Source organism: Scyliorhinus canicula, chromosome 10 (genome assembly GCF_902713615.1).
Source record: "Scyliorhinus canicula chromosome 10, sScyCan1.1, whole genome shotgun sequence".
Classification (NCBI taxonomy): domain Eukaryota; kingdom Metazoa; phylum Chordata; class Chondrichthyes; order Carcharhiniformes; family Scyliorhinidae; genus Scyliorhinus; species Scyliorhinus canicula.
The window spans coordinates 15,022,152-15,047,888 of NC_052155.1; the positions used below are offsets into that span (position 1 = coordinate 15,022,152).

Here is a 25,737-nt window from a genome sequence, read left to right on the forward strand (position 1 = left end):
TCAGGTTCAAGGCCCAGTCTACAGGCTTGAGCACAAACATCTAGGCTAATCTCAGTTCAGTACTGAGGGAATGCTACACTGCACAAGGTTGCGACCTTGGAAGCTCTGTAAGGCTACATAAAGGAGTCATGGCATTATGTTACATGTGCAAATTTTTTAAGGTTGTTATGTTTTGGGTCAGATCTTTTAGTTTAAAGTGAAATGGAGGAATGAATCCGTCTTGACAACAAGCCTGGGTGACCAGGCTGTTAAAGGGGAGCTAAGGTTGTCTTATTGGGGAAAGGTGCTAAGTTTTACCACCTGTCAATAACAAGAGCAGCTACACTGCCTGAGGATGGACCATTAAGTCTTCAAGGCCTGTATTTAAGTGGGGGTAAGGTGCAAGATGGGGTCGAGTCTGTCAGCTTTGGAAGCAGATCAGATGCCACGAAGCAGCTGAATGCTAAGGCAGACTGTTTAAAAGGGCTGTCTCAGTTCCCTGGGACTTTGTATCCAGCCTTCACCCCTCAGCACCCAGTCACTCCCCAGACCATCGTCATGTCCCATAGCAACTCAATGCCATCTGTGCCCCACCAAAAACCTCCAATGGCCCTTCATACCTTCCATGCCAGCTCAACACATGTTCATGCTCAATCAGTCAATTTACACTCTGTATAGAACTAATGAACCTTATAATAACAATGGCATGTGTGGAAATGCTTAGAAAAAACTTTTATAATTTTTTTTTTAAACTGCTGTTGCCACAACCCTAGAATAGTATCAATAAGCTAGATCTTTGAAGCATCAATAAAAGAAACTATAATCAATCAACACCTCTTTATCTTGTGAAAATTAATATTAAGCCATTGTCAGAAACTGTCATGGAAAAAGCAACTTATTATATCATTTTAAATCTGTCAATCAAGAAAAGATTTCCCTTCTGTGCACCTATGTCAACAAAATAGATCCTTTTTGTTTAGAGAGCATCAGGAGAGCCATGTGTTGAGCCTCCTCATCCAAGGTCTTGCTGTGTACTACGCAATGTCTACCCTCCCAAACACCACCTTGAAAACTGAGTCTGTGGATCTCCGATTAATATATAACAAGTTCAATTCCTGCTGTTACTTCCACCCTGTCTCAGGGTCAGTAACAAACTCCATGCATCCACTCAACTAGATTGACCGCTTCTCCCATGTAGAGGGGGAATGGGAATTTGGAGATTTGATGGTGATAGGGTATTTTTAAAAAATCATTAAAAAGAAGCAGGCTTCGCTGGCTTGACCAGCATGCATTTCCCATCCCTAATTGCTTGTGAGAAAGTAATGGTGAGTTTATTTTTTGACCTGCAGCAGTCCATTTGATGCAGCTACGCCCACAGTGCTGTTAGGGAGAGGGTTCCAGGATTTTGACCCAGCGACAGTGAAGGAACGGCGACATACTTTCAATTCAGGATGGTGAGCGATTTGGAGGGGAACATCCATGTGGTGGCGTTCCCATATATCCGCTGCCCTTATCCTTCTGGATGGTCAGGGTTGTGGGTTTGGAAGGTGCTGCCTAACGAACCTTAGCAAGTTCCCGCAATGCATCATGTAGATGGTACATGCGACTGGCTCGTGTGTCGGTGGTGGAGGGATTGAATGTTTGAGGATGGGACGTCAATCAAGTGTCTGCTTTCCCCTGGATCGTGTCAAGTTTCTTGAGTGTTGCTGGAGCTGCATTCATCCAGCATTCCATTACACTCCTAACTTGTGCCTCATAGATTGTGGGCAGGCTTTGGGGATTCAGGGGGTGAGTTACCTGCCACAGGATCCCTAGCCTCTGACCTGTTTGCATAACCAGGGTATTTAGATGGCTATCCCAGGTCAGTTTCTAATCAATGGTCACCCTAAGGATGTTAATAGTTCAGTGATGTCAAGGGGCAATGGTTAGATTCTTTCTTGTTGGCAATGATCATTGCCTTGCACTTGTGTGGTACAACTTTAACTTGCCACTTGTCAGCCCAAGCCTGGATGTTGACCAAGTCTTGTTGCATTAGGACATGGGCTGCTTCCTTCAGTATCTGAGGAGTCATGAATGGTGCTCAATGAACATCCCCCCTTCTGACCTTAGATGAAGGAAGGTTATTGATGAAGAAGCTGAAGATGGTTGGGCCTAGAACACTATCCTGAGGAATTCCTGCAGTGATGCCCTGGAACTGAGATGATTGATCCACAACAACCGCAACCATCTTCCTTTGTGATAGGTATGACTCCAACCAGTGGCGAGTTTCCCCCTGATTCCCATTGACCCCTGTTTTCCTTGGGCTCTTTGATGCCAAACACAGTCAAATGCTGCCTTGATGTCAAGGGCGGTCACTCTCACCTCACCTCTGGCATTCAGCTCTTTTGTCCATGTTTGAACCAAGGCTTTAATGAGGTCAGGAGCTGAGAGACCCTGGCGGAAACCAAATAGAGCCTCATTGACCAGGTTATTGCTCAGTAAGTGCTGGTTGATGGCACTATTGATGACCGCTTCCATCATTTTATTGATGATTGAGAGTAGGGCGGAAAAGGCTGGGTTGGATTTGTTCTGCCTTTTGTGTACAGGACACACCAGGGAAATTATCAGTGCCTTCAGCTGTTTCTTGCTATCACATAGAGTGATTCAAATGGGCTGAGGGCCGGCATCTGTGATGCTGGGGATTTCTGGAGGAGACTGAGATAGATCATCCATTTGGTACTTCTGGCTGAACAGTGTTACTATTGCTTCAGCCTGGTCTTTTGCAGATATAGTAGAACATAGAACATACAGTGCCAGAAGAGGCCATTCGGCCCATCGAGTCTGCACCGACCCATTTAAGCCCTCAGGTCCACCCTATCCCCGTAACCCAATAACCCCATCCTAACCTTTTTTTGGTCACTATGGGCAATTTATCATGGCCAATCCACCTAACCTGCACGTCTTTGGACTGTGGGAGGAAACCGGAATGCCTGGAGGAAACCCACGCAGACACGGGGAGAACGTGCAGACTCCGCACAGTAACTGATCCAGTGGGGAATCGAACCTGGGACCCTGGCGCTGTGAAGCCACAGTGCTATCTACTTGTGCTACTGTGCTGCCCAAATGTGATGTGATGGACTCTCCCATCATACAGAATGGGGTATGCGTGGAGCTTCCTACTCCAGTGAATTTTTTAATTGTGGACAATTTACTGAAGTGTGTAAGACTAATAATCGGGTAATTATACTGGGGAATGTCAACTTCCCCAACATGAATTGGGATAGTCATGGTGCAAAGGGTTTAGGGTGGGGAGGATTTCTAAAAATATATTCCGAGGAGTATTTTGTATCAATATATAGAAGGCTGGAACAGAACTGGATTCGGTTCTGGGGAACGAAGCTGGGCAGGTGTTCAACATGGCAGTGGGGGAGCATTTTAGTGATAGCGATCATAATACAGTATGGTTCAAGTTTATTATGGGCAAGGCAAAAGATGGTTTTGGTTTGGGGCAAGCCAGATTTTACTAAAATAAGGCAGAATCTGGACCAAAGTTGACTGGGAACAGCTTTTTGCGGAAAAATCCAAAGTGAAGCAGTGGAGACAGTCAAAAAGGAAATGGGGAGAGCATAAGTCTAACATGTTTCCTATAGGGAGAAATGTAGAGGCAATAAGTTCGGGGAGCCTGGAATTTAGGACAACCCAGGACTGGATAAGGAGGAAGAGAAAGGGTTTTTGCAAGTCCGAAGGGAGAAATTCAACTGTGGCCTAACAGCAATACAGGAAATGAAAGTGGGAACATAAGAAAGGAATTAGAAGAGCAAAAAAAGGGCATGAAAAAGAACTTGCGAATAAGGTTAGGGAGAACCCTAAGATATTCTATGACTATATTAAGGGAAAGAGTAGGGCCCAAGAGAGATCAATGAGGCAATCTGTGTATGAAGCCGCAGGACATTGCTAATGTGTTAAATGAACACTTCTCATCCGTCTTCACTCAGGAGAAGGAGGACATAGGTGCAAATTTCCGGAAATGGGACTGAGGGGATCTTGACCAGTTTGACAGAGGAAGTAAAGAGGCTGGTTTAGCACAGAGCTAAAGAGCTGGCTTTTAAAGCAGACCAGAAGCACGGTTCAATTCCCGTACCAGCCTCCCCGAACAGGCGCCGGAATGTGGCGACTAGGGGCTTTTCACGGTAACTTCATTTGAAGCCGACTTGTGACAATAAGCGATTTTCATTTAATTTCATATTAGAGGCTTTGGTGGGCTTAAAATAGACAAATTTCCAGGCCTGGATGAATTGAATCCCAGGCTGCTGTGGAAGATGGGGCAGGAAATGGCAGGGGCTCTGATGCAAGAGTTTAATTCCTCTCTGGCCATGGGGGAAGTGCCAGAGTTCTGGAGAACAGTTAATGTTGTTCCAATTTCAAGAAAGGTGGTAGAGATAAACCAGGGAATTACAAACCATGGGCTGGATTCTCCGTTTCTGCAGCTAAGTGCTGAAGCCGGCGTGGGAAGTGTGGCATTTTACAACGCCAAATTCGGCATCGAATCCTCATCGCTTCCGGGACTGGTGAGGGGCTAGCAACGGGGTAGTTATGGTCACTGAAGACTCGATGGGCTGAAGGGTCTTTTTTGCACTGTACGAATGGGGCTGGTTTAGCACAGTGGGCTAAATGGCTGACTTGTAATGCAGAACAAGGCCAGCAGCGCGGGTTCAATTCCCATACCGGCCTCCCTGAACAGGCGCCGGAATGTGGCAACTCGGGGCTTTTTACAGTAACTTCATTGAAGCCTACTCGTGACAATAAGTGATTATTATTATCTATGACTCTGTGACCATTCACGACTGGATACAGCAGGACTGCAAAGCTTAGATCTGATCCATTGGTTGTGGAATAATTTAGCTCTTTCACCTTGCTGTTGTGCTGTTTGGCACTCGTGTGGTCCTGCGTTGCAGCTGCGTACTTCACCAGGTTCGTACTTCATTTTTAGTTCGTAGTTCAGCCTGGGGCTGCTCCTGGAATGCCCTGCTTTACACGTCATTGGGGTGTTTGCGTGTGAGGGGAGAGATTCGGCTTCAAGTGAAGAGAGAGCAGTGTCACTCCTCTCACCAGGCGGATTCTAGCTTCCCCGCTGACAGCCACCTCTGCATTGTGCACCTCTCCGAACACCACACATGGCCCGAGACTCGAAAGTGAGCTTCCCTTCCCACAGGAGAGGGGTTTACAACTAAAATAAAGAGGTGCTCCTGGAGAAATGCAGTGGATCGAAGTGTTTTCCCCACGACACAGATAAGAAACGATAAGGGGGTTGAGGGAGTGGCAGACTAACTGGCAGCTGATTCTGGGTACCCTGCCCTCCTGCCAACCAGTCCTCGGATGTCACTAGCGCAACCGTATGCCAACTTGCCAATCATATTCAAATGCACCCACCCGGAACCCTGTCAGGATGGATTGCCCACTAACCTCCCACCCTGGCTGGAGCCCCATGTTACCCCCAGCACACCCGGAATCAGCTCCCACTGCCACCCCCTCAACCCTCTTATCATTTCTTACCTGTGCCGTGGTGAAAACACCTCATAGATCCACTGCTTTTGGAGTTTTTTAAAGCAATACGGTTCACACACATCACCCTTTCACAGTTAGGTTGGAGTCCTGTCTTCAGGTGTCAGATTTAATTGCTGCATGGCCGTCAGCGGTAGCTGCACGCAGAGGTCAAACTTCACGTTGTCTGGCCATCTGGCTGACAAGCTTCTCCCACTCAAGCCCCATCTGCTTGCCAGAGATGTCTCGTGGTGTCAAGATGATAAAAACTCAAACTTCCAATTGCCCAGCTCTCCGGACGTAACTCAGCACTGAGGGTTTCTCAATAACATCTCTGGGTCAGCAGACAGCGGGTGGAAAATTCCCAAAATTGCACAGAGCGCTGGATCAGGTGGGAAAAGCTGTTTGAAAATTCGTCGGCTTCGCAGATGCCTTTTCGCACCTGATTAAGCGTCATGTCTGTGCAATTTCACAGTGCTGCCGAGGATCACACAGCCAGCTTTTGGGGCGGGGGGGGGGGGGGGGGAGACAGGACCTAAACACGGCGGCAAAGCTGGGATCCTGAAATTGGGGCGTCCTTTTTCCAATTGAGAAGTTACGTTTCATCCCCCCCCCCCCTCCACCCCATGGATACCGGGACCCCCAAAAAAACCCTCAGGGCCACCGCCCCCCCCACCCCTCCCACCACCACCCCAACGCCAACATCAGGGCAGGCTCCCCACCCCTTCCTCCCAGGCAGTCATCATGGATCTCTCACTTCTTCCCCCAGCCCGCACAGCCATCGGGCTCTCCCCTCTTCCCCCTGCCACCACAGAAAAGGGGTTCCAGCTCCCAATGGAGGAGGGTTACCACCCTGCACATTCTCCCCAGAGCCCCCTTAGCACAGCCCCCTTCGAGTGCCCCCATGGCACTTCCCTTTTCACACGCCAACTTGACACTGCCCACTAGACACTACCCACTTGACACTGCCCACTCGACACTGCCCACTCGACACTGCCCACTCGACACTGCCCACTTGACACTGCCCATTCGACACTGCCCACTTGGCCTAGGGCAGATACAGTGCACGAGATGAGCCTGATCTGTCAAGCTGCCATGCAGAGCTAAGAGGTGGGGCCGTGGGAAGCACAACATCTTCTGTAACTCATGAAAAGCTGACGCTAAGGTTATGAATTTTCTATTTTAACTCCTCGTAATTATATTGCGCTCCTCAGACTTGAGCACGTGCTCTGGTGCTGTAGTGAGGGAGTGCTGCATTAGTGGGCCCGATTCAACAGGAATAAAACAGAGTCCGCTTGGAACCCGCTATTCAACGCCACTTTGCGGGGTTTTTTTGGCCTTGGCGAGGAAAGCCCTGTCGAAGCCGCACTTAGGTCACTTCCTGCACTGATGAGCTCAGCGCGCCACTGCAGGAAGTGTACTCATGGACCTGGGTGCCATTTTTAAAGGCAGCCCCGATCTTTCAAACATCTTCAGCGACCTCAGCATGGCCTGGATATAGGCTATAAATCTGAGGGAGACTTGACATGGTGGATGTCGAAAGGATTTTCCCCCTTGAGAGAGAGATTCGGAATGAGGGGAGACAATTTGAAAATGAGCAGTTTCCCATTGAAGATGGAGATGGGAAGAAATTATTTCTCTCAGATGGTTGTTAATCTTTGGCACCCTCTTAACATAAGAACATGGGAATTCGGAGCAGAGGGATGCAATTCAGCCCTTTGAGCCTGCTCCGCCATTCAATCAGATCATGGCTGATCCCTTCCTGGCCTCAAAGCCACTTTCCCACCTGTTGCCCGTATCCCCTCAACCCATTTTGTTAAATCAGAAATATATCTATCTCCTTCTTGAAACCATTTAATGACACAGATTCCATTGCACTCTGGGGCAGCGAGTTCCACAAATAATAATAATTAATAATCGCTTTATTGTCACAAGTAGGCTTCAATGAAGTTACTGTGAAAAATCCCTAGTTGCCACATTCCGGCGCCTGCTCGGGGAGGCCGGTACTGGAATTGAACCCGCGCTGCTGGCCTTGTTTTGAATTATAAGCCAGCTGTTGATCCCACTGTGCTAAACCAGTCCCTATTCACCACCATCTGCGAGAAGTGGTTCCTCCTTCCCTGGAAAAGCAGTGGAGGCAGGGTCAATGAATACTTGGAAGGAAGAGGTGGATGCTTGACGAACAAGGGAGTCAAAGGTTATCGGGGGTCGGCCAAACACAGTGCTGAGGTCACAATCGTATCCGCCATGATCGTATTCAATGGCGGAGATGGTTTGAGGGGCTGAATGGCCTCCTAATGTGTACAGATTCACATGGCATCTTTCGTCCTTCATTGAGTGTTCCATTTATCATTGCTTCGACTTTGAGGCCGGAATTGTCGGGTTGTCGGGATTCTCTTTTCCCGCCGGCAGCGCACCCCCGCCTGTGGGTTTCGCGACGGCGTGGGGCAGGTGCATTGATAAGCGATGGGAAGAGAGACGCCCGCTGCCAGCGAGTGGCGCGTTGCCTAGAAAAATGGGGCTGGGGGAACCGAATGATCCAGCCCGGGATGCTCAATAGCCGTGGCGATGGTAGACGGCCGTGCCTCACCCCACACCCAATTACACCAGATTCTGGTTCACCAAATACCGTGCTGTTTGCCACAGGCCTCCATGTACAGAGCTGCAAGCATTCTTTCATTTCTCCAGTCATCACTGATCGTCTCCAGCATCTTCAGTAGCTTTTTATCATTTCACCCCAGTCATCAGCTTTGTTTCGTAATCACTGAAGTGCTGTTCACAAATTCTGGATGCAAATGTGCAAAAATGACCCCAATTGTCCTTTCTCGGGCACTTAAACAAAATAATTACAGTGCTCTCCAAAGACTTAAGCACATAATCCAGACTGAGATTCCAGTAGCCTCCAGCCTATCCCGAAGTGTATCTCCGCTTATTGATCCGCTACTGGCAGCCGGCTTTTCAGTTGCCTCGGGATCCGAAGCTGTGGAATTCCCCCTCCCCTCTCCTCCCTCCGTCACGACGCAACTTTCAATCTACCTTCTTTTTTTTAAAATTTAGAGTAACCAATTCATTTTTCCAATTAAGTGGCACTTTAGCGTGGCCAATCCACCTAGCCTGCACATCTTTGGGTTGTTGGGGCGAAACCCACGCCAACGCGGAGAGAATGTGGAAACTCCACAGGGACTGTGACCCAGAGCCGGGATCGAACTTGGGACCTCGCCGTCATAGAACATAGAACATACAGTGCAGAAGGAGGCCATTCGGCCCATCGAGTCTGCACCGACCCAGTTAAGCCCTCACTTCCACCCTAACCCCGTAACCCAATAACCCCTCCTAACCTTTTTGGTCACTAAGGGCAATTTATCATGGCCAAAATGAGGGGCAGCACGGTAGCACAAGTGGATAGCACTGTGGCTTCACAGCGCCAGGGTCCCAGGTTTGATTCCCCGCTGGGTCACTGTCTGTGCGGAGTCTGCACGTCTCCCTGTGTCTGCGTGGGTTTCCTCCGGGTGCTCAGGTTTCCTCCCACAGTCCAAAGACGTGCAGGTTAGGTGGATTGGCCATGAAAAATTGCCCTTAGTGACCAAAAAGATTAGGAGGCGTGTTGGGTTATGGGGATAGGGTTGAAGTGAGGGCCTAAGTGGGTCGGTGCAGACTCGATGGGCCGAATGGCCTCCTTCTGCACTGCATGCTCTATGTTCAATCCACCTAACCTGCATGTCTTTGGTCTGTGGGAAGAAACCGGAGTACCCGGCAGAAACTCATGCAGACATGGGAGAACGTGCACAGACAGTGACCCAACGGGGAATCGAACCTAGTACCCTAGCGCAGTGAAGCCATAGAGCTATCCACTTGTGCTGCCCTCAATCTACCTTCTTGACTCAGCTTTTTGTCACTTGTCTGAATATCTCCTCACACTGTCTCATTGTCACACTTTGTGCGATAATGCTCCTTTGTAGTGCCTTGGGATGTTTTCCGATCTTAGAGGCGCTATATAAATGCACGCCATTGTTGTTGCTTTGAGGAACAGGAGAGTTCCTCAGGGCACGGGAGAACTTCTCAGTCAAGGTGAAACTTTGGAAGGAGCTGCGCTCCGAAAGCTAGTGACTCAAGACAAACCTCTTGGACTTTAACCCGGCGTTGTAAGACTTTTGACTGTGCACCCCCACCCAGTCCAATGCTGGCATCTCCACATCAAAAGGGAACGGTGCAGCGGACTGCAGAGAGTGTACAGCCTCTGACTGTGCATCGTCCGCTGGGCACCTGAACAGGTCAGCGAGCAACGGATGAAAGAGGCCCCATTTGGCCAGAGCGTTCAGTGTTTATCCTGAGTCTGTTTCCTCAGTAACACGCCTGAATGAGGATGGGCAAAAAACATTTCTCTTGTGTTCTGATGCCCTGAGCCGGCTGCTTAATGGCCTCAGGTACTGGGTTTTGTTCAACAGTCTGACATGGGCTGCATTACAAATCCGTCAAAGTAGAAATTCAGTCAAGGGATCAGCCCTGGCTGTTTGGCTGTCTAACCTGATGCGAGTAATGTTTAATATGAGCGGTACGTCCTTGCAAACCTACTTTAGAGTTCCATGGAAGATAAGTAGCCTTGATGCAGCCACTCAACCCTCCCCGGCTCTTGTTACTGTCGACATTTTCTGTCCGTGCGGAGGACTTCAAATTGTAAATGAAATTTGATGCAGCAACATTTTTCCATATTTCTCATCTGGATGATATCAATGCAGCAATGGGCTACAGAAGAAACTTCCATCGAGAGCAGCTATGTGATTTGCCAATAGCGAATGGTGGGATTATTAAAGTTGCTATTGATCCTAACAGGATAAGTGGTGTCTCCCACGACAGTGCTGTCAATAAACTGTCTGACGCGATCACTTAATCGAACAGATCAAAATACAAGCAAACTATCAACAGCCATTGTAGCTGGAAGCAAAGGCATTGTGGTAGGGAGGGAGGATTTGGTTGATGGGTGGGGGGCGAAGAAGGTCTTCATCAGCAATCTCACAGGCCCAGGTAGGCCATGTTTGAAGCTGTCTATGGAAACAGGGGGTGATTCCATGAGGGATTTGTGACGGGAAAGGCCTTTATGTCTTAGAACATAGAACATACATCGAAGAAGGAGGCCATTCAGCCCATCAAGTCTGCACCGACCCATTTAAGCCCTCACTTCCACCCTATCCCCATAACCCAATAACCCCTCCTAACCTTTTTGGTCACTAAGGGCAATTTATCATGGCCAATCCTCCTAACCTGCACGTCTTTGGACTCCACACCTTGTCAGATCACTGGCCACTCAAATTGTTAATTTTGTTTAATTAGGGCAGCACGGCAGCACAGTTGTTAGTACAGTTGCTTAGCTCCAGGGTCCCAGGTTCGATTCCCGGCTTGGGTCACTGTCTGTGCGGAGTCTGCACGTTCTCCCCGTGTCTGCGTGGGTTTCCTCCGGGTGCTCCGGTTTCCTCCCACAGTCCAAAGGTAGTGTGCAGGTTTGGTGGATTTGGCTATGCAAAATTGCCCTTAGTGTTCAAAAAGGTTAGGTGGGGTTATGGGGATAAGTTGGAGGCGCGGACGTAAGCAGGGTGTCTTTTCAAGGACCGGTGCAGACTCGATGGGCCGAATGGCCTCTTTCTGCACTGTAAATTCTATAATTAAATAGATCCATTTGGGCACCTTTAGGTCCCGATCAGCTTGTCCATTGGGAGTGACTTGGCTGAAAGTTCAGCACTGCTCACTCCTCAGGTTGCCTCGCAAAAGGTGCAGGCCAGTGGTGCCCCATGGTGCTAACGGGAACTGGCATCCAGCTATTAACCAGGCCCCCACTGCCAGATTTGGCGTGTGCCCTTACCACTTGCTCAGTTAAAAACGGGGAACCTGGCGGCTCCTAATGGCATGAGGGCAGGATGATCTGACTGACCCGATGGGCTGATGAGCATCCAATGTCCAACGTGCATAGTAAGAAGTCTTACAACACCAGGTTAAAGTCCAACAGGTTTGTTTCAAACACGAGCTTTCGGAGCACGGCTCCTTCTTCAGGTGCATATGGCACCTTTCACCTATTAAAATATCCCAACTCGCTTCACAGGAGCGTTACCAAACAGAATTTGACACCGAGCCACAAAGAATCATAGAATCCCTTCAATGCAGAAGGAGGCCATTCGGGCCATCGAGTCTGCACCAACCCTTTGAAAGAACACTCTCCCTAGGCCCACTCCCCCACCCTATCCCTGTAACTCCACCCAACCTTTGGACACTAAGGGGCTACTTAGCACGGCAATCCACCTAACCTGCCCACCTTTGGACTGTGGGAGGAAACCGGAAAACCCGGGGGGGGGGGGAAACAAGCAAACACGGGAAGAAAATGCAAAATCCACACAGACAGTCAGTTACCCAAGCCTGGAATTGAACCCGGAAATCTGGCATTGTGAGGCAGCAGTGCTGACCACTGTGCCACCCTGCCGCCCCAAGGAAATAAGGAGATATTAGAACAGAACATCGTCAAAGACTTTGATATTAAAGTTGCCTTAAAAGAGAAGAGAGAGGTAAAGAGGCAGAGGATTAAGGAGACAGCAGGGGCTGGTTTAGCTCACTCAGCTAAATCGCTGGCTTTTAAAGCAGGCTAGCAGCACGGTTCAATTCCCGTACCAGCCTCCCCGGACAGGCGCCGGAATGTGGCGACTAGGGGCTTTTCACAGTAACTTCATTGAAGCCTACTCGTGACAATAAGCGATTTTCATTTCATTTCAATGGATACAAGATATAAGATGAATTGAGAGGAGATAGATATAGGTCAGATGTCAGAGGTAGGTTCTTTACTCAGAGAGTAGTAAGGGCGTGGAATGCCCTGCCTGCAACAGTAGTGGACTCGCCGACATTAAGGGCATATGGATGATAATGGGATAGTGTAGATGGGCTTTAGATTGGTTTCACAGGTCAGCGCAACATCGAGGGCTGAAGGGCCTGTACTGCGCTGTAATGTTCTATCTTCTACGAGACACTGTTACGACCACTACCAGATGCTATTTGCTGAGCAGGCCTTGTCCCGGGGGAAACTTCTCTTACTGACATAACCTTTCTTTTGTATCCCGAAAATAAGGGGGGAAAACTCCTAACCTGAGGAACATACAATTTCAGTAATATTTCTGGGATTTAAAAAAACAATTAATAGGAAGAAAAGCAAACTTAAGCACACAAAATTACAGTTACACAGTTCAGGAGTCTTAGAAAACTTGTCCAAAGGAACCCACTTAGTCAGAATACAGAAGTAAACATTCTCTTGACAACACTGCCTTCTGGATTCTTAACTCTAAAAAAAATCTAGTAATATTACCCAAGGGAAAACTGCTGTTGCTTTAGTAAATCATAAAGGTTCCTTACTCACCTTTGAAATTTAACACCTAAAAAGCCAAGTCCCTATCTGTCTCCTAATTCAAATTTTTAAACCTAACATATTTAATTATAAATCCACTTCACCATAGCCTCTTATTATAAATGTATGCATTTAGCACCTTTGCTCGTTTAATCTCTCAACTCTCCCAGAGACATTGGGCGCAATTCTCCCAAAGGGAGACAAACAGCCGACACCGGAGTGTTTCACTCCGGCGTCGGAGGCCGCTCCTCTCTCCCTATTCTCCCCCCCCCCCTCCCCGGGGTGCTAGGAGCGGCGTCGCATGGATTTCGTGCGCCGGGCCTTGACGCTTGCGTCAAAGCGGCGCGCCCGGAATGATGCGGCCGGCGGCGCCTAAGTGACATCACCCGCGCATGCGCAGTTGCCGTCTTCCCCTCCGCTGCCTGCAAGACATGGCGACTTGATCTTGCGGGGCGGCGGAGGGAAATGAGTGCGTCTTTTAGAGACGCCGGCCCGACAATCGGTGGGCACCGACCGCGGGCCAGACACCTCCTGAGCACGCCCGTGGTGCTCAATCCTCCCTCCACCCCCCACAGGCCCCACATGCAGTGGCCGCGCGTTGTCCACGCCGGCAGCGACCAGGTGTGGTTGGCACCGGTGTGAACCGGTCAGTTTCGGCAGGCCGCTCTGCCCATCCGGGCCGGAGAATCGTCGGTCGCCGTTAGAAACGGCGAGTGGTGATTCTCCGAGCGGCCCGTCGCAAAACGCGACACGCCATTTTGGTGGGGGGGGTGGGAGAATCGGGTGGGGATGCCAGGGCGGCATGGCGTGATTTGCCCGGCACTCCCGCGATTCTCCCACCCGGCGTGGGGGTCGGAGAATCGCGCCCATTGTCTCTATTAACCTTTCTCCAGCTTATTTAAATCATTTTCATTCAAAAACATATACAGACACACAGTCTTCTTTATTGAATAACACAATATTCCTTAAAAATAAATCCATCTCACAGGCAGAAAGGAAATGAGGCACAGGGAAAATCAACAGACACCGATCCAGATTGCCACACCCGTCCTTAATCTGTAGTTCCTGGCAAAGTAGGAGGATACTTTGCTGTTACAGGCACTTTGTCACTTGCTGCCAGAATTTGTTTTATCCATGCAAGCAGGGCTAGAATTTATTGCCTGTTCCTATTTGTCCCAAAGAAGATGGTGGTGAGCTGCCATCTTGAACAGCTAGGTGGTGTAGGTACACCCATCGTGCTGGTAGGAAGGCAGTTCTATGATTTTGACCCAGGGACAGTGGTAGAATGGCGACATAGTTACAAGTCAGGATGGTGCGTGGTTGGAAGGGGAATATGTAAGTGATGGTGTTCCCAGGCATCTGCTACCCTTGTTCACCGAGGTGGTAGAGGCTGCGGGTTTGGGAGGTGCTGTTGGAGGAGCCTCAGTGAGTTTGTGGTTCATTTTGCATACATATGGATACATAGAAGATAGGAGCAGGAGGAGGCCTTTTGCCCCTTTGAGCCTGCTCCACCATTCATCACGATCATGGTTGATCATCCAACTCAGCCTAATCCTGCTTTCTCCCCGTAGCCTTTGATCCCATTTTCCCCAAGTACTATATAGTACACACTGCTGCGGCAGTGTGCCAGTGGTGGGAGGGAACGAATATTTAAGGGTGGGTGTGACGTTGTGTGAAATGTTCAGATTACAAAGGGTTAATGTCATGTCACAATTAACCACTGTAGGGAGCTAGATGCAGAACCATATAAAGTACTGACTCACAGACATCTGGGAGGAGGCTGGAGAGGAGAGCAGAGGAGTAGTGAAAGAGATCAGATTCCAGTTATAGATAGAGTGCAGAGACTAGTGTTAGCCGAGTGTAAATTGTAGATTGTTTATTTTAGAGTAAATGGTCGAGCTTTAATAAGTAGTGTGGTGATATGCATCACTGTAAATACACAAGGGGTTAATGTAGATACACTAGGACACTGTAAATACACAAGGGGTTAATGTAAATACACGTAGACTAGCTAGACACTAGAGGGAGCACCAGAGACACGACACACAGACATTCAACCAATAGGTCAGTAAGATAGGACACGACCAAGGGCATTCAAGATGCACACAGAGGTGACACTACCACAGGGAGGCATTACACCAACCCATATAAAAGGACACAGCACACATGATCTCCCTCTTTCCAGTGGAGACTCTCAATGAGTACACAGGGTTGATTTGGAACACATCACACCTACCACGTGGATTGTAGCAGACTGGTTCGTCAGTCTGAGTAGCTATAGCAGGATTAACAGGAGAGTCGAATCCAAGTAGGAGAATTGTTAACAGTTTAATAAATGTGTTAAAGCTATTTCCAAGTCTGAACCTTCCTTTGTCAGAGTATACATCAAGGAAGCAGCTTATGCTAAGTCAAGAGCATAATAAAACAAGTAGTATAAATAAATGTTAGCTTTATAAATGAACTTAGCTTCTGTGGCCTTTGTGGACACTACAACATCCATCCTGATAACAAGAATCACAAAGAACACCACAGGGTGCTGATCTAGTGGTCTGCTTTGTCCTGGAAAGTTGCCTAGGCACTGAAGGCGTAGCCAACGATGGTTCAGCGATTGAAGTAAAGGACAAGCAGGAGATGAGAATGCGGGACTGCAGATATCTCGGCGGACTGTTGGACAAGTGCAGATTACAGAAGACCTGCTCCACCATTTGATAAGTCAACGCCTGATCTGGTTGTGATCTCAACTCCACTTTCTGTCTGTCCCCGATGACCCTTGATCCCCACATCTATCAAAAATCAGTCTAACTCTACCTTGAATGACCCAGCTTCCACTGCTCTTTGTATTGTTCTTTGTTCTTTAAGGAAGTGTTGAGAGGGTTTTGGCCAAGGGTGGTATTATGACTTGTACAGGCTTGGAGGACCGAAGGGCCTGTTCCTCTGCTTTATTGTTCTTTGTAAGAAGTCTTACAACACCAGGTTAAAGTCCAACAGGTTTGTTTCAAACATGAGCTTTCGGAGCACTGCTCCTTCCTCAGGTGAATGGTCCTTCCTCACCTGAGGAAGGAGCAGTGCTCCGAAAGCTCGTGTTTGAAACAAACCTGTTGGACTTTAACCTGGTGTTGTAAGACTTCTTACTGTGCTCACCCCAGTCAAACGCCGGCATCTCCGCATTATTGTTCTTTATTCTTTGTTCTTAGTTCTATCTGGGGAAGAGATTCCCACAGATGAAGGACCCCCGGAAGAAAGAAAATCCTCCTCATTTCTGTATTACAGGGGCTATTTCTTAGTCTTAAACTGTGTCCCCCTCGTCTCGGTCTCCCCGACAGGAGGCGAGATCCTCAAGGTATCTATCTTTTCAAGTCCCATGAGGATCTTCAATGTTGCAAAAAGACCGCCTAATTTTTCTCAACTCTAATGGCCAGCCTGTCCAACTTTCCTCATAAGCTCACCCCTTCATCCCAGGAATGAGGTGAGTGAACCTTCTCTGAACTGTTTCAAATGCAATTATATCCTTTTTTCAAATCAGGAGACTAAATCAGTACACGGTACCCTGGAGATGGGCCTGGATTCACCGAACAATGCCCCCGGTGGAGAATCGCAGGAACTGTGCGTGCTGCCACGAGGAGGACCGGCGAGGAGCGATTCATGTCACGTAAGTAGGCCAGCACGCAGCCCACGTGGAGCCCGCCTGTGTCCCGGCCCCGTAGGCGTCTGATTCGCTTTGATCGGGATTCGCGTTCAGAGCTGGAACAGTTTTAATGCGTTCCACCCAGCACAGATAGTCATTAAACACCATTTACCTGCCCCCGTTACCAAATGAACCTGTTACCAAACTGAACAACGCTCCTGGATTGACCTTAGCTATCCCCTTCATAATATTGAAAATTCCCTGAACTACTTTTCATCCATCCGTTCGGGCTGACAAAATTATTATCTTGATGGTGTGTTTCTGAAGGATAATAGCATCGACGTGAGAAGCTGGCCGGGAGAGTTTGGGGAACAGAGTTAACATTCCTCGTCCTAATTTCCAGCTTGCCTCAAGCCTCGGAGGGGCTTTGGACCTCACGATGAAGATTTAAAACCTGCAGTTGAGCAATACCATGCTGGGAGGTGGGGGGAGGGGGGGGGGGGGTTTAATGGGGGAGGGGGGGGGGGGGTTGTTGAACTCTGATGTGGGATTGGTGTAGAGAAAACAGGGTCACATAGATCACAGCAAGGATGGTTATAAATAGGCTTGGATGGTCTGGAAGTCAGCCAAAATGCCATGTTGCAACTGAGAACCCCAGTGGGCTACAAAAGAGACAGTAACCGCGAGTGACAATGTCGAACACCAACTCATAATCCATCATCCAAGGACCTGCCAGCACTGTCCCTCTGCAGTAAGACTAATATCAGGTTCCAAAAGCAAAATGTGTGAGCAGTGGTTAAACCCCCTTCCGCTGAGTCCCACCAAGGTTAGCAGAATTCGGTGTAGCGAACAAAGCCTTCATGCTCACAATGCAGCAGAATATGTGTTTTGCCTTTGATTGGCCTTACCTTCTGGAGTGTCACCACCCCCTCTTGTGTCTCCATGTCAGTCGTGACCATAAGAACGTCAAGGCCGTCCCCGTCAACAATTCTGTATTCCATTTCAGCATTTGGCCCGATGTCATCGTCAAGCGCCTTTATCTTCGCCACGGTTGAAGCCACAGGTAAAGATTCAGGAACATTGTACTGATAAAACCCTGTGGGGAAGAAAGTTTCAAATGTCACCCACCCAAAGTCCACTGCAGTTATTCGCTTCATTGATGATCACCGGGTGGGGGGAATAAGCCGGATGCACCTGTCCGAAACGGGAAAGGGAGGTTGGCGGAAATGAATAGAATCAGTTCAGTGCCGAAGGAAGACGTTCGGCCCATCAAATCCACACAGGTCTTCCAGAAGAGAACCCTGTCTAGGCCCACTCCACCGCCCTAATCCGCAACCCATACTCCACCCAACCTGCATATTTCTGGACACAAAGCAGCAATGTAGCAGAAGTAATCCACCTAACATGCACATCTTTGGGTGAACACAGTGGGTGGGCACAGTGGGTGGTCACAGTGGGTGGTCACAGTGGGTGGGCACAGTGGGTGGGCACAGTGAGTGGGCACAGTGGGTGGCACAGTGGGTGGGCACAGTGGGTGGCACAGTGGGTGGCACAGTGGGTGGGCACAGTGGGTGGCACAATGGGTGGGCACAGTGGGTGGGTATAGTGGGTGAAGACAGTTGTTGGCTACAGTGGCTGAACACAGTGGGTGGTCCCAGTGTGTGAACACAGTGGGTGGGCACAGTGGGTGAACATGGTGGCTGGGCACAGTGGGTGAACACAGTGGGTGGGCACAGTGGGTGGGCACAGTGGGTGGGCACAGTGGGTGGGAACAGTGGGTGGGTACAGTGGGTGGTCACAGTGGGTGAACACAGTGGGTGGGCACAGTGGGTGAACACAGTGGGTGAACACAGTGGGTGAACATGGTGGCTGGGCACAGTGGGTGGGCACAGTGGGTGAACACAGTGGGTGGTCACAGTGGGTGAACACAGTGGGTGGGCACAGTGGGTGAACACAGTGGGTGGGCACAGTGGGTGAACACAGTGGGTGGGCACAGTGGGTGGGCACAGTGGGTGGGCACAGTGGGTGGGCACAGTGGGTGAACACAGTGGGTGGGCACAGTGGGTGAACACAGTGGGTGGGCACGGTGGGTGGGCACAGTGGGTGAACATGGTGGCTGGACACAGTGGGTGGGCACAGTGGGTGAGCGCAGTGGGTGGGCACAGTGGGTGAATGCAGTGGACAATCACAGCCACTTTGACTTTCATCAGAAACACCATGAGATTCAGACCCTTTTTTGTCCTCGCCTCGCTTGGCTACCTCTCCCCTGACTCCCCCTTCCCCACTCTCCGGTCTTCCCCACAACCATTAGGAAGCTGAGAGGAAATAACCACTCGGGATGACTGTGTAGACATCCTTAACATACACAGGAAGGCAAACACCTCTCTTTATAAATCTGCTGATCGGGATTCAACTGCGGGTCTAATCAGAGGGCAGAGTGGGCGAGCAGAAAAGGCTGCCTAGTATGAGTCAAATCTGCCGCAAGGTGGATCGGGCCTAGGACAGGCCAGGTGTTCTTTTCTGCAGTATGGCTGTTGCTGATATACATTGCTTGCTCTGCACGGATCCAAGGGCTGGATCCATGGTTTGATAATCACAGAGTCTGGCATGTGCTATTTGTACATAAACCTATAGCTTCTGACACCAGAAATGGCCCACATTCGCCCACCCTGCCCCAAACCCATCACTTCATGCTCCCACCAATGGATGCCAAGTTTGTTGGAAAGCTAGATCTGACCTTATCCTGCCCTCTGTGACACAACGGTAACCTTCCACATCTCCCAACGACTCGCAGTTTCCTATTTTACAGTTTTTCATATCCACTGCTTTACCCTTTCATTGTGGTGGCTTTTAATTGCGATGCGTTTTGAGTGCAACATCGTTACAAAAAAACTCAGCTGAAAAACTGAAATGGCATAGGTCAATGCAAGCTCCCATGTTTAAATTATCTGTACGATCAAACATTGTTGTTGAAATGTTCCTCCTGCCTGGCACTCAGAAACCTGTTAGCCCACCTCTTGTTGATGCTATTGATGTGGTTGCCAAGGTGAACATCTGTCCCTTGTAAAATATCGGTACTCCACTAATCTGCTTCTAGCTTTACTCAACCATTCAAGTGGTTATGGAACCTTCCTTGGCAACAGCTAAAGAAACAACGCAATTCCTCCCTGGTGCCCTGTAGCACTTTTATATTTATATATTTTCATAGGTATATAAAATAATAAAAAACCCGGAGGATTTGCAAGTCTGTTGAGATATCGGGCGGGATTCTCCGACCCCCCGCCAGGTCGGAGAATCGCCGAGGGGCGGCGTGAGTCCCGCCCCCACCGGCTGCCGGATTCTCCGGCTCGGAGATTTGGCGGGGGCGGGAATCGCGCTGCGCCAGTCGGTGGCCTCCCCTCCGGCGATTCTCTGGCCCGCGATGGGCCGAGTTCCCGCCTGTTTTTGCCGGGTCCCGCTGGCGTAAATCAAGGTAGGTCCCTACCGGCGGTACACAGCACCGTGGTCAGCCTCCGGGGTCCTCAGGGGGGGGGACGCGGGGCGATCTGACCCCGGGAGGTGCCCCCACGGTGGCCTGGCCCACGGTCGGGGCCCACCGACCCGAGGGCAGGCCTGTGCCGTGGGGGCACTCTATTCCTATGCGCCGGCCGTGTCAACCTCCGCAATGGCCGGCGCGAAGGTGAACCCCCCCTGCGCATACGCGGGCCCACGCTAGCCGGCGGGGCGCAAACCACTCCAGCGCCGTCCTAGCCCCTGAAGGTGCGGAGGATTCCGCACTTTTGGGGTGGCCTGACGCCGGAGTGGGTCCCGCGACTCCACTGCGCCGTTTCTGCCTGCCCTGCCAATTCCCGGAGAATCCCGCCCATCGTTACCACCTATATTATAGGCAGCATGGTAGCACAGTGGTCAGCACAGTTGCTTCACAGCTCCAGGGTCCCAGGTTCGATTCCCGGCTTGGGTCACTGTCTGTGTGGAGTCTGCACGTTCTGCCCGTGTCTGCGTGGGTTTTCTCCGGGTGCTCCGGTTTCCTCCCACAGCCCAAAGATGTGCAGGTTAGATGGATTGGTCGTACTAATTTTCCCTTAGTGTCCAAAAGGGTTAGGTGGAGTTTCGGGGATAGGGTGGCAGTGTGAGGTGTTTTTTCCCAGGGTCGGTGCAGACTAAATGGGCCAAATGGCCTCCTTCTGCATTGTAAATTCTATGTCTATACCCGTGAAAATATTGACCTCGTGATTTTTGGCTTAAACAAATTATAGGGCGGGAGTTACCAACTACCCCGCCGCCCGTTATTTGACTGTGGAGGTGGCCCGCCAGCAGGATTGACTGGTCCACCTCCCGTCACCGGGAAACCCCTGCGCTGTCGTGGGACCGGAATACCCTGCGAGGCACGAATCCCTCGGGCAGGATTTTCCAACCTCCCCCGGCGGTGTGTTTTCGGGGACAGAGGTAGCTCATCGTTGGCCGATCTTACAGTCCCGCCGATGTCGACCGCGTTTTGCGTGGCTCGCCCGCCCTGCCGCGGGGAAACTCGCCGCTGGGGTGCGGGGTCACCTTCGGTCGGACTGGAAGACCCTGCCCGTAATGTTTCACACACATGCGTAAAAGTCAACCCAGGGATCAACGTCCAAAGATTTTGGAACCAAGTGTAACCCCAGAGATGTTAATGATTTGATTTCATAAATATCAATGAAAATGAGCGCTGGTAAGTAAATATTTGAACATTTACATGTTTAAGCATTGTTTTTATCTATTCAAATTATCGGAGGAATCAGATTATGAATGATAATTAATATTAATTATTTTGTGTTGTTGGTTTTTATGTCATTCCATTGCGATGGTATTTTTATGGCCCCGGGTCAAGATCATTTATGTTATCCCCTTGCAAACATTGCCCATGTTAAAGTCAACCTCTTGACTTTCGAGCCAGGAATATTGGTCTTGACATATTGACCGTACATGGGTACATGGGGCGAAATTCTCCGACCCCCACAACGGGTCGGAGAATAGCGGGAGGGCCTTCCCGACATTTTTCCCGCCCTCCCGCTATTCTCCCCCACCCCCCGCCCAACTCCCGACCCGAATCGCTGCCGCCGTTTTTTTACGGCCGGCAGCGATTCACAGCTGATGGATGGGCAAAAGTCCCAGCCCTTTACGCCGTTTTTACGAACGGCAAACATACCTGGTCTGGCCGTTCGTAAAAACGGCGTCACAAACTCGCTTTTCATAACCATGGCACCGATTGGCACGGCAGTACCACGGCCGTGCCAAGGGTGCCATGGGCCCGCGATCGGTGGGCACCGATCGCGGGCAGCGGGCCCGATGCCCGCGCACTCTTTCTCCTTCCGCCGCCCCGCAGTATCCATTCGCGGGGCGGCTGAGGGGCAACCCAGCCCGCGCAAATACGCGATGACGTCATCCGCGCATGCGCGGGTTGGAGTCTTCCAATCCGCGCATGCGCGGCTGACGTCATATGACGCGTCAGCCGGTGCTAACTCCGGCAAGCGGGCTTAACGATATTCGTTAAGCCCGTCATGCCGGAGCCTACGGCGTAGGGCTGCTAGCCCCGACCGGGGACCAGAATCGGTTCCCGGTCGGGTTTGACGCCAGCTTTACGATTTCTCCCGTTTTGGGAGAATCGCGCCCTTAGTACCTTCATTGTGCTGAATTCACAATGCTCCAGGACACACTGAAGATAGCAAAGCAGCATCATCAGAGAATCACACAGCACAAGAGGAGGCCATTGGGCCCCTTCTAACTCTGTTACCTCTTTGAGAAAGCTATCCGATGAGTTCCAACCTTTTGATTTAAAGCGTGAGATTTTCCAGTCCCGCCCATCACGAGACCGGAAATGCCTGCCCGAGGTCAACGGACTTTTCAATGGTCCGTCAAATTGCCGGTCCGGCCCACAGCGATTGTCAAAGCATATCAAATTTTACATTCAGTTCCTTGCTCTACTCGTGCATTTTCATGGCTTTTGGTTTCTGTGATCTCTTTTCATTGAAGATTGTAAAAGTGAATCTAGCTGAGAAACCAGCGGCACGGTGGCACAGTGTTAATACCTCTAGAGCGCCTTGCAGCACCAGGGACCCGGGTTCAATTCCAACCTCGGGTGACTGTGTGCAGTTTGCACGTTCTCCCCGTGTGTGCGTGGGTTTCCTCTGGTTGCTCCAGTTTCCTCCCACAGTCCAAACATGTCCGGGTTAGGTGGATTGGCCAATGATAAATTGCCCTTGGTGTCCAGAAAGGTTAGGTGGGGTTACGGGGTTGGGGTGGAGATGTTGGGCCGAGACAGGGAGCTTTTTCGGAGGCTCGTTGCAGACTCGATGGGCCAAATGGCCTCCTTCTGCACTGTCGGGATTCCACCGCCCATCCAATCTGTGCCTTCTCGATCATAACACAACTGCGTGAAAAAATCCCCAGCTCTCTGAATCTTTCAGCAATGACCTCAACTTTGTGTCCTCTGTTTAGTGTCTCCTGATATACTCCAGCAAAATCATTCATAATTTTTAACATGTCTTTCAAATATTTTCTTACCCTTCTCTGTTCCAAGGAGAACAAACCCAATTCCAACCTCACCACATAATTGAAGTCGCTCATCCCTGGTAAACCTCTTCTATCCACTCCAGAGATCTTAACATCCTGCCTAAAGTGCCCAATACTCCAAACTCGGCTTAACCAGTGATTTATAAATGTTTATTGAGGGCAGCACGGTGGCGCAGTGGGTTAGCCCTGCAGCCTCACAGTGCCGAGGTCCCAGGTTCAATCGCGGCTCTGGGTCACTGTCTGTGTGGAGTTTGCACATTCTCCCCATGTTTGCGTGTGTTTCGCCCCCACAACCCAAAGATGTGCAGGGTAGGTGGATTGGCCACGCCAAATTGCCCCTTAATTGGAAAAAAATAATTGGGTACTCTAAATTTATTTTTAAAAATGTTTAGTGTAACTTGCTTGCCACAATGAAGTAATTCATATTTAAACCGTGTTGTCCTCACGTTTATTTTTCAGAACTCCATTTTTTTGCTCCTTTCTCATTATGACACCAGAGAACTTTTTCTTTTTCTATGCTGAACATATTTAGCTTCCCTGATTTTGTGGGATCTCTTTTTACTTTCAAAAGATGCAAAAAGATTCGAAAGGGTGATGCCATGTTCTATCAGCTGGCCGAAGTGAATGACGAACTACAGAACCTGCAGTTAAAATATTTTATTGATACACAACTGGATAGGAAGATAACTAGAATAAATTAACTAACAAACAACTTACACGAAACAACTCTTACGCAAAATACGTCTATCTCCCAGCACGACCAACTCCCAACTTCCAGATCGCATGGTTGCGTGTTGGGTTTACACTGCCATCTAGTGGTCGGAGGTTGTGTCATGTGAGAGTACCTTTAAGAAATGGGTGTTTAAGAAATGTACCTTTAGAAATAGGTGTTTATCAGTGATGTCAGAGTGTGGGTGGAGCTGGGCTGTATGTCAGCTTTTTACTTTTGTTTTAGGCTGTTTGCTGCAGGGTGTGTTTTTGTTTCATTTTCAGTGTTGGAGCTGAAGCCAGACAGAGCAGGTGCACTGTTGATCTCACTGCCATGAAACGACTATCTCTTGATCATTTGGTGAATTCAGAATTATAAATGTTCTCAGTAGAGAATGTAAACCTGATGTGCTTCTGTCAACAGGTGTATCTTTTGTCTTCTGGATGTTGTTTGGGACGTTATTAAGGATTACTTAGAGTTGTATTCTTTGGGGGTTGTATTTGAATTAATGGTTCCTATGATGTTCACTGTATGTTTTAAAAAGGTTAACTTGAGTTCATAGAATAAACATTGTTTTGCTTTAAAAAATACTTTTCCATTTCTGCTGTGCCACACCTGTAGAGTGGGCCGTGTGCTCCCCATACCACAATCTAGTAAAAGTTGTGGGTCAGGTGAATTCCATGATACACTTTGGGGTTTTCTAAACCCTAGCCCATAACAGTTGTGCACAACATTATGTACAAACTTACATGATGCATATCATCACAGATGATATCAGATCTGCAGAGGCAATGCTGATCAGGAAAGGTTGAACAGGTTGAAGCTCTCTTCCCAAAGAAAGAGAACATTAGGGGTAATTTGATAGAAGTCTTACAAATTCTGAAGGTGTTTTCTGGGAGGCCGGCGAGTAAATGTTTATTTAGGGGGTCACAGAAATAAGGTAGCCACTGTTAATTGCGATAAAGAATTCAGGTGAAACCATTTCACCCAGGGAGTAGTGAGATTTGCAACCGTAAGGAGAATTGATGGAAATATTACCGATGTATTTAAGTGGAAGATAATTGAAAAAACGAGCGGGAAAAGAGACGATTAGGCTGATGGAGTGGGAGGAAGCTCACGCGGATTATTAACACTAGCACAGGCCACAATATCTCCGAGATATTCAGAATTAATCAAACCACTGTTCTCACGCATCCCAAGATCCACACTCAATCTCAGGTCCCGCCACACGGACACTCTCGACCTCTCCCTCTTCAGCCTCACTAACTCTCTCTGTCTCAAAGCTGCCGTGGTTCCCAATTTCATTCCATCCTTCGTCTCATCTGGACATCTAACATTATTTTCTCTGCCTTTTGGGGGTGGAGAATTGTAAGCTTCAGCAACTCATGGTTACCGATGTCCTTCCAGATCTTTCATCCCCTTTATGTTTCCCTGACCCAACCCCATCCCTTCTTAGAATTCACTCCTTCCTGTGCATTCACAACTCGCACTGACCTTCCTCTCTCTGACTCAGAAAGACCAGTCTTTAGCAAAGGCATCAACTTGATCACCTTCCGACCCCCACCTCAATGAACCTCCAGCTCGGCGCGGCATTGAACGTTTTTCCCAATGCCTTTGTCTATGTGTCCACTTCTTTTGCCAGGAGTCTACCCTCTATTCATTGGGCCTTTCTACCTGTCTCCAATATTCGCCCTCCACCTGGACTCCTCCCTCTGGCCTCTTACCCTCTCTCGACCTTTTCCATTGGGGTCTGCTGGCATGATGTTGGCACTCTCAGTTTCTCAGCTCCTCTCACTGCGGAGGTCCGGGAGGACTCAAAGATCTCCGGACCGATAGACTCTTCTTTCCCCTGATGTATTTTGCCATCTTTATGGAGTCTGTGCATAGCTATTGTGAAATGCATTAAGGGACCTAGAGGAGGAAGAATCTGGTAGCCGGGCCCCTTTAAGGGGACGGGCCTGGCAAACCATGTGACCAGATCGGGGC

The 25,737-nt window shown here is 49.4% G+C and overlaps 1 protein-coding gene across 7 annotated transcripts in view; it reads right to left on the minus strand.

The window, feature by feature from the left end:
* cdh7a (cadherin 7a) overlaps nucleotides 1-25,737 on the minus strand; it is a 355,342-nt gene that overhangs the window by 40,087 nt on the left and 289,518 nt on the right. For all 7 annotated transcript variants that reach the window (XM_038808624.1, XM_038808622.1, XM_038808623.1 and 4 more), the window contains one exon: nucleotides 17,408-17,595. In XM_038808624.1, coding sequence (XP_038664552.1) covers nucleotides 17,408-17,595 — 188 coding nt within the window. The remainder of the gene's footprint in view (nucleotides 1-17,407; nucleotides 17,596-25,737) is intronic.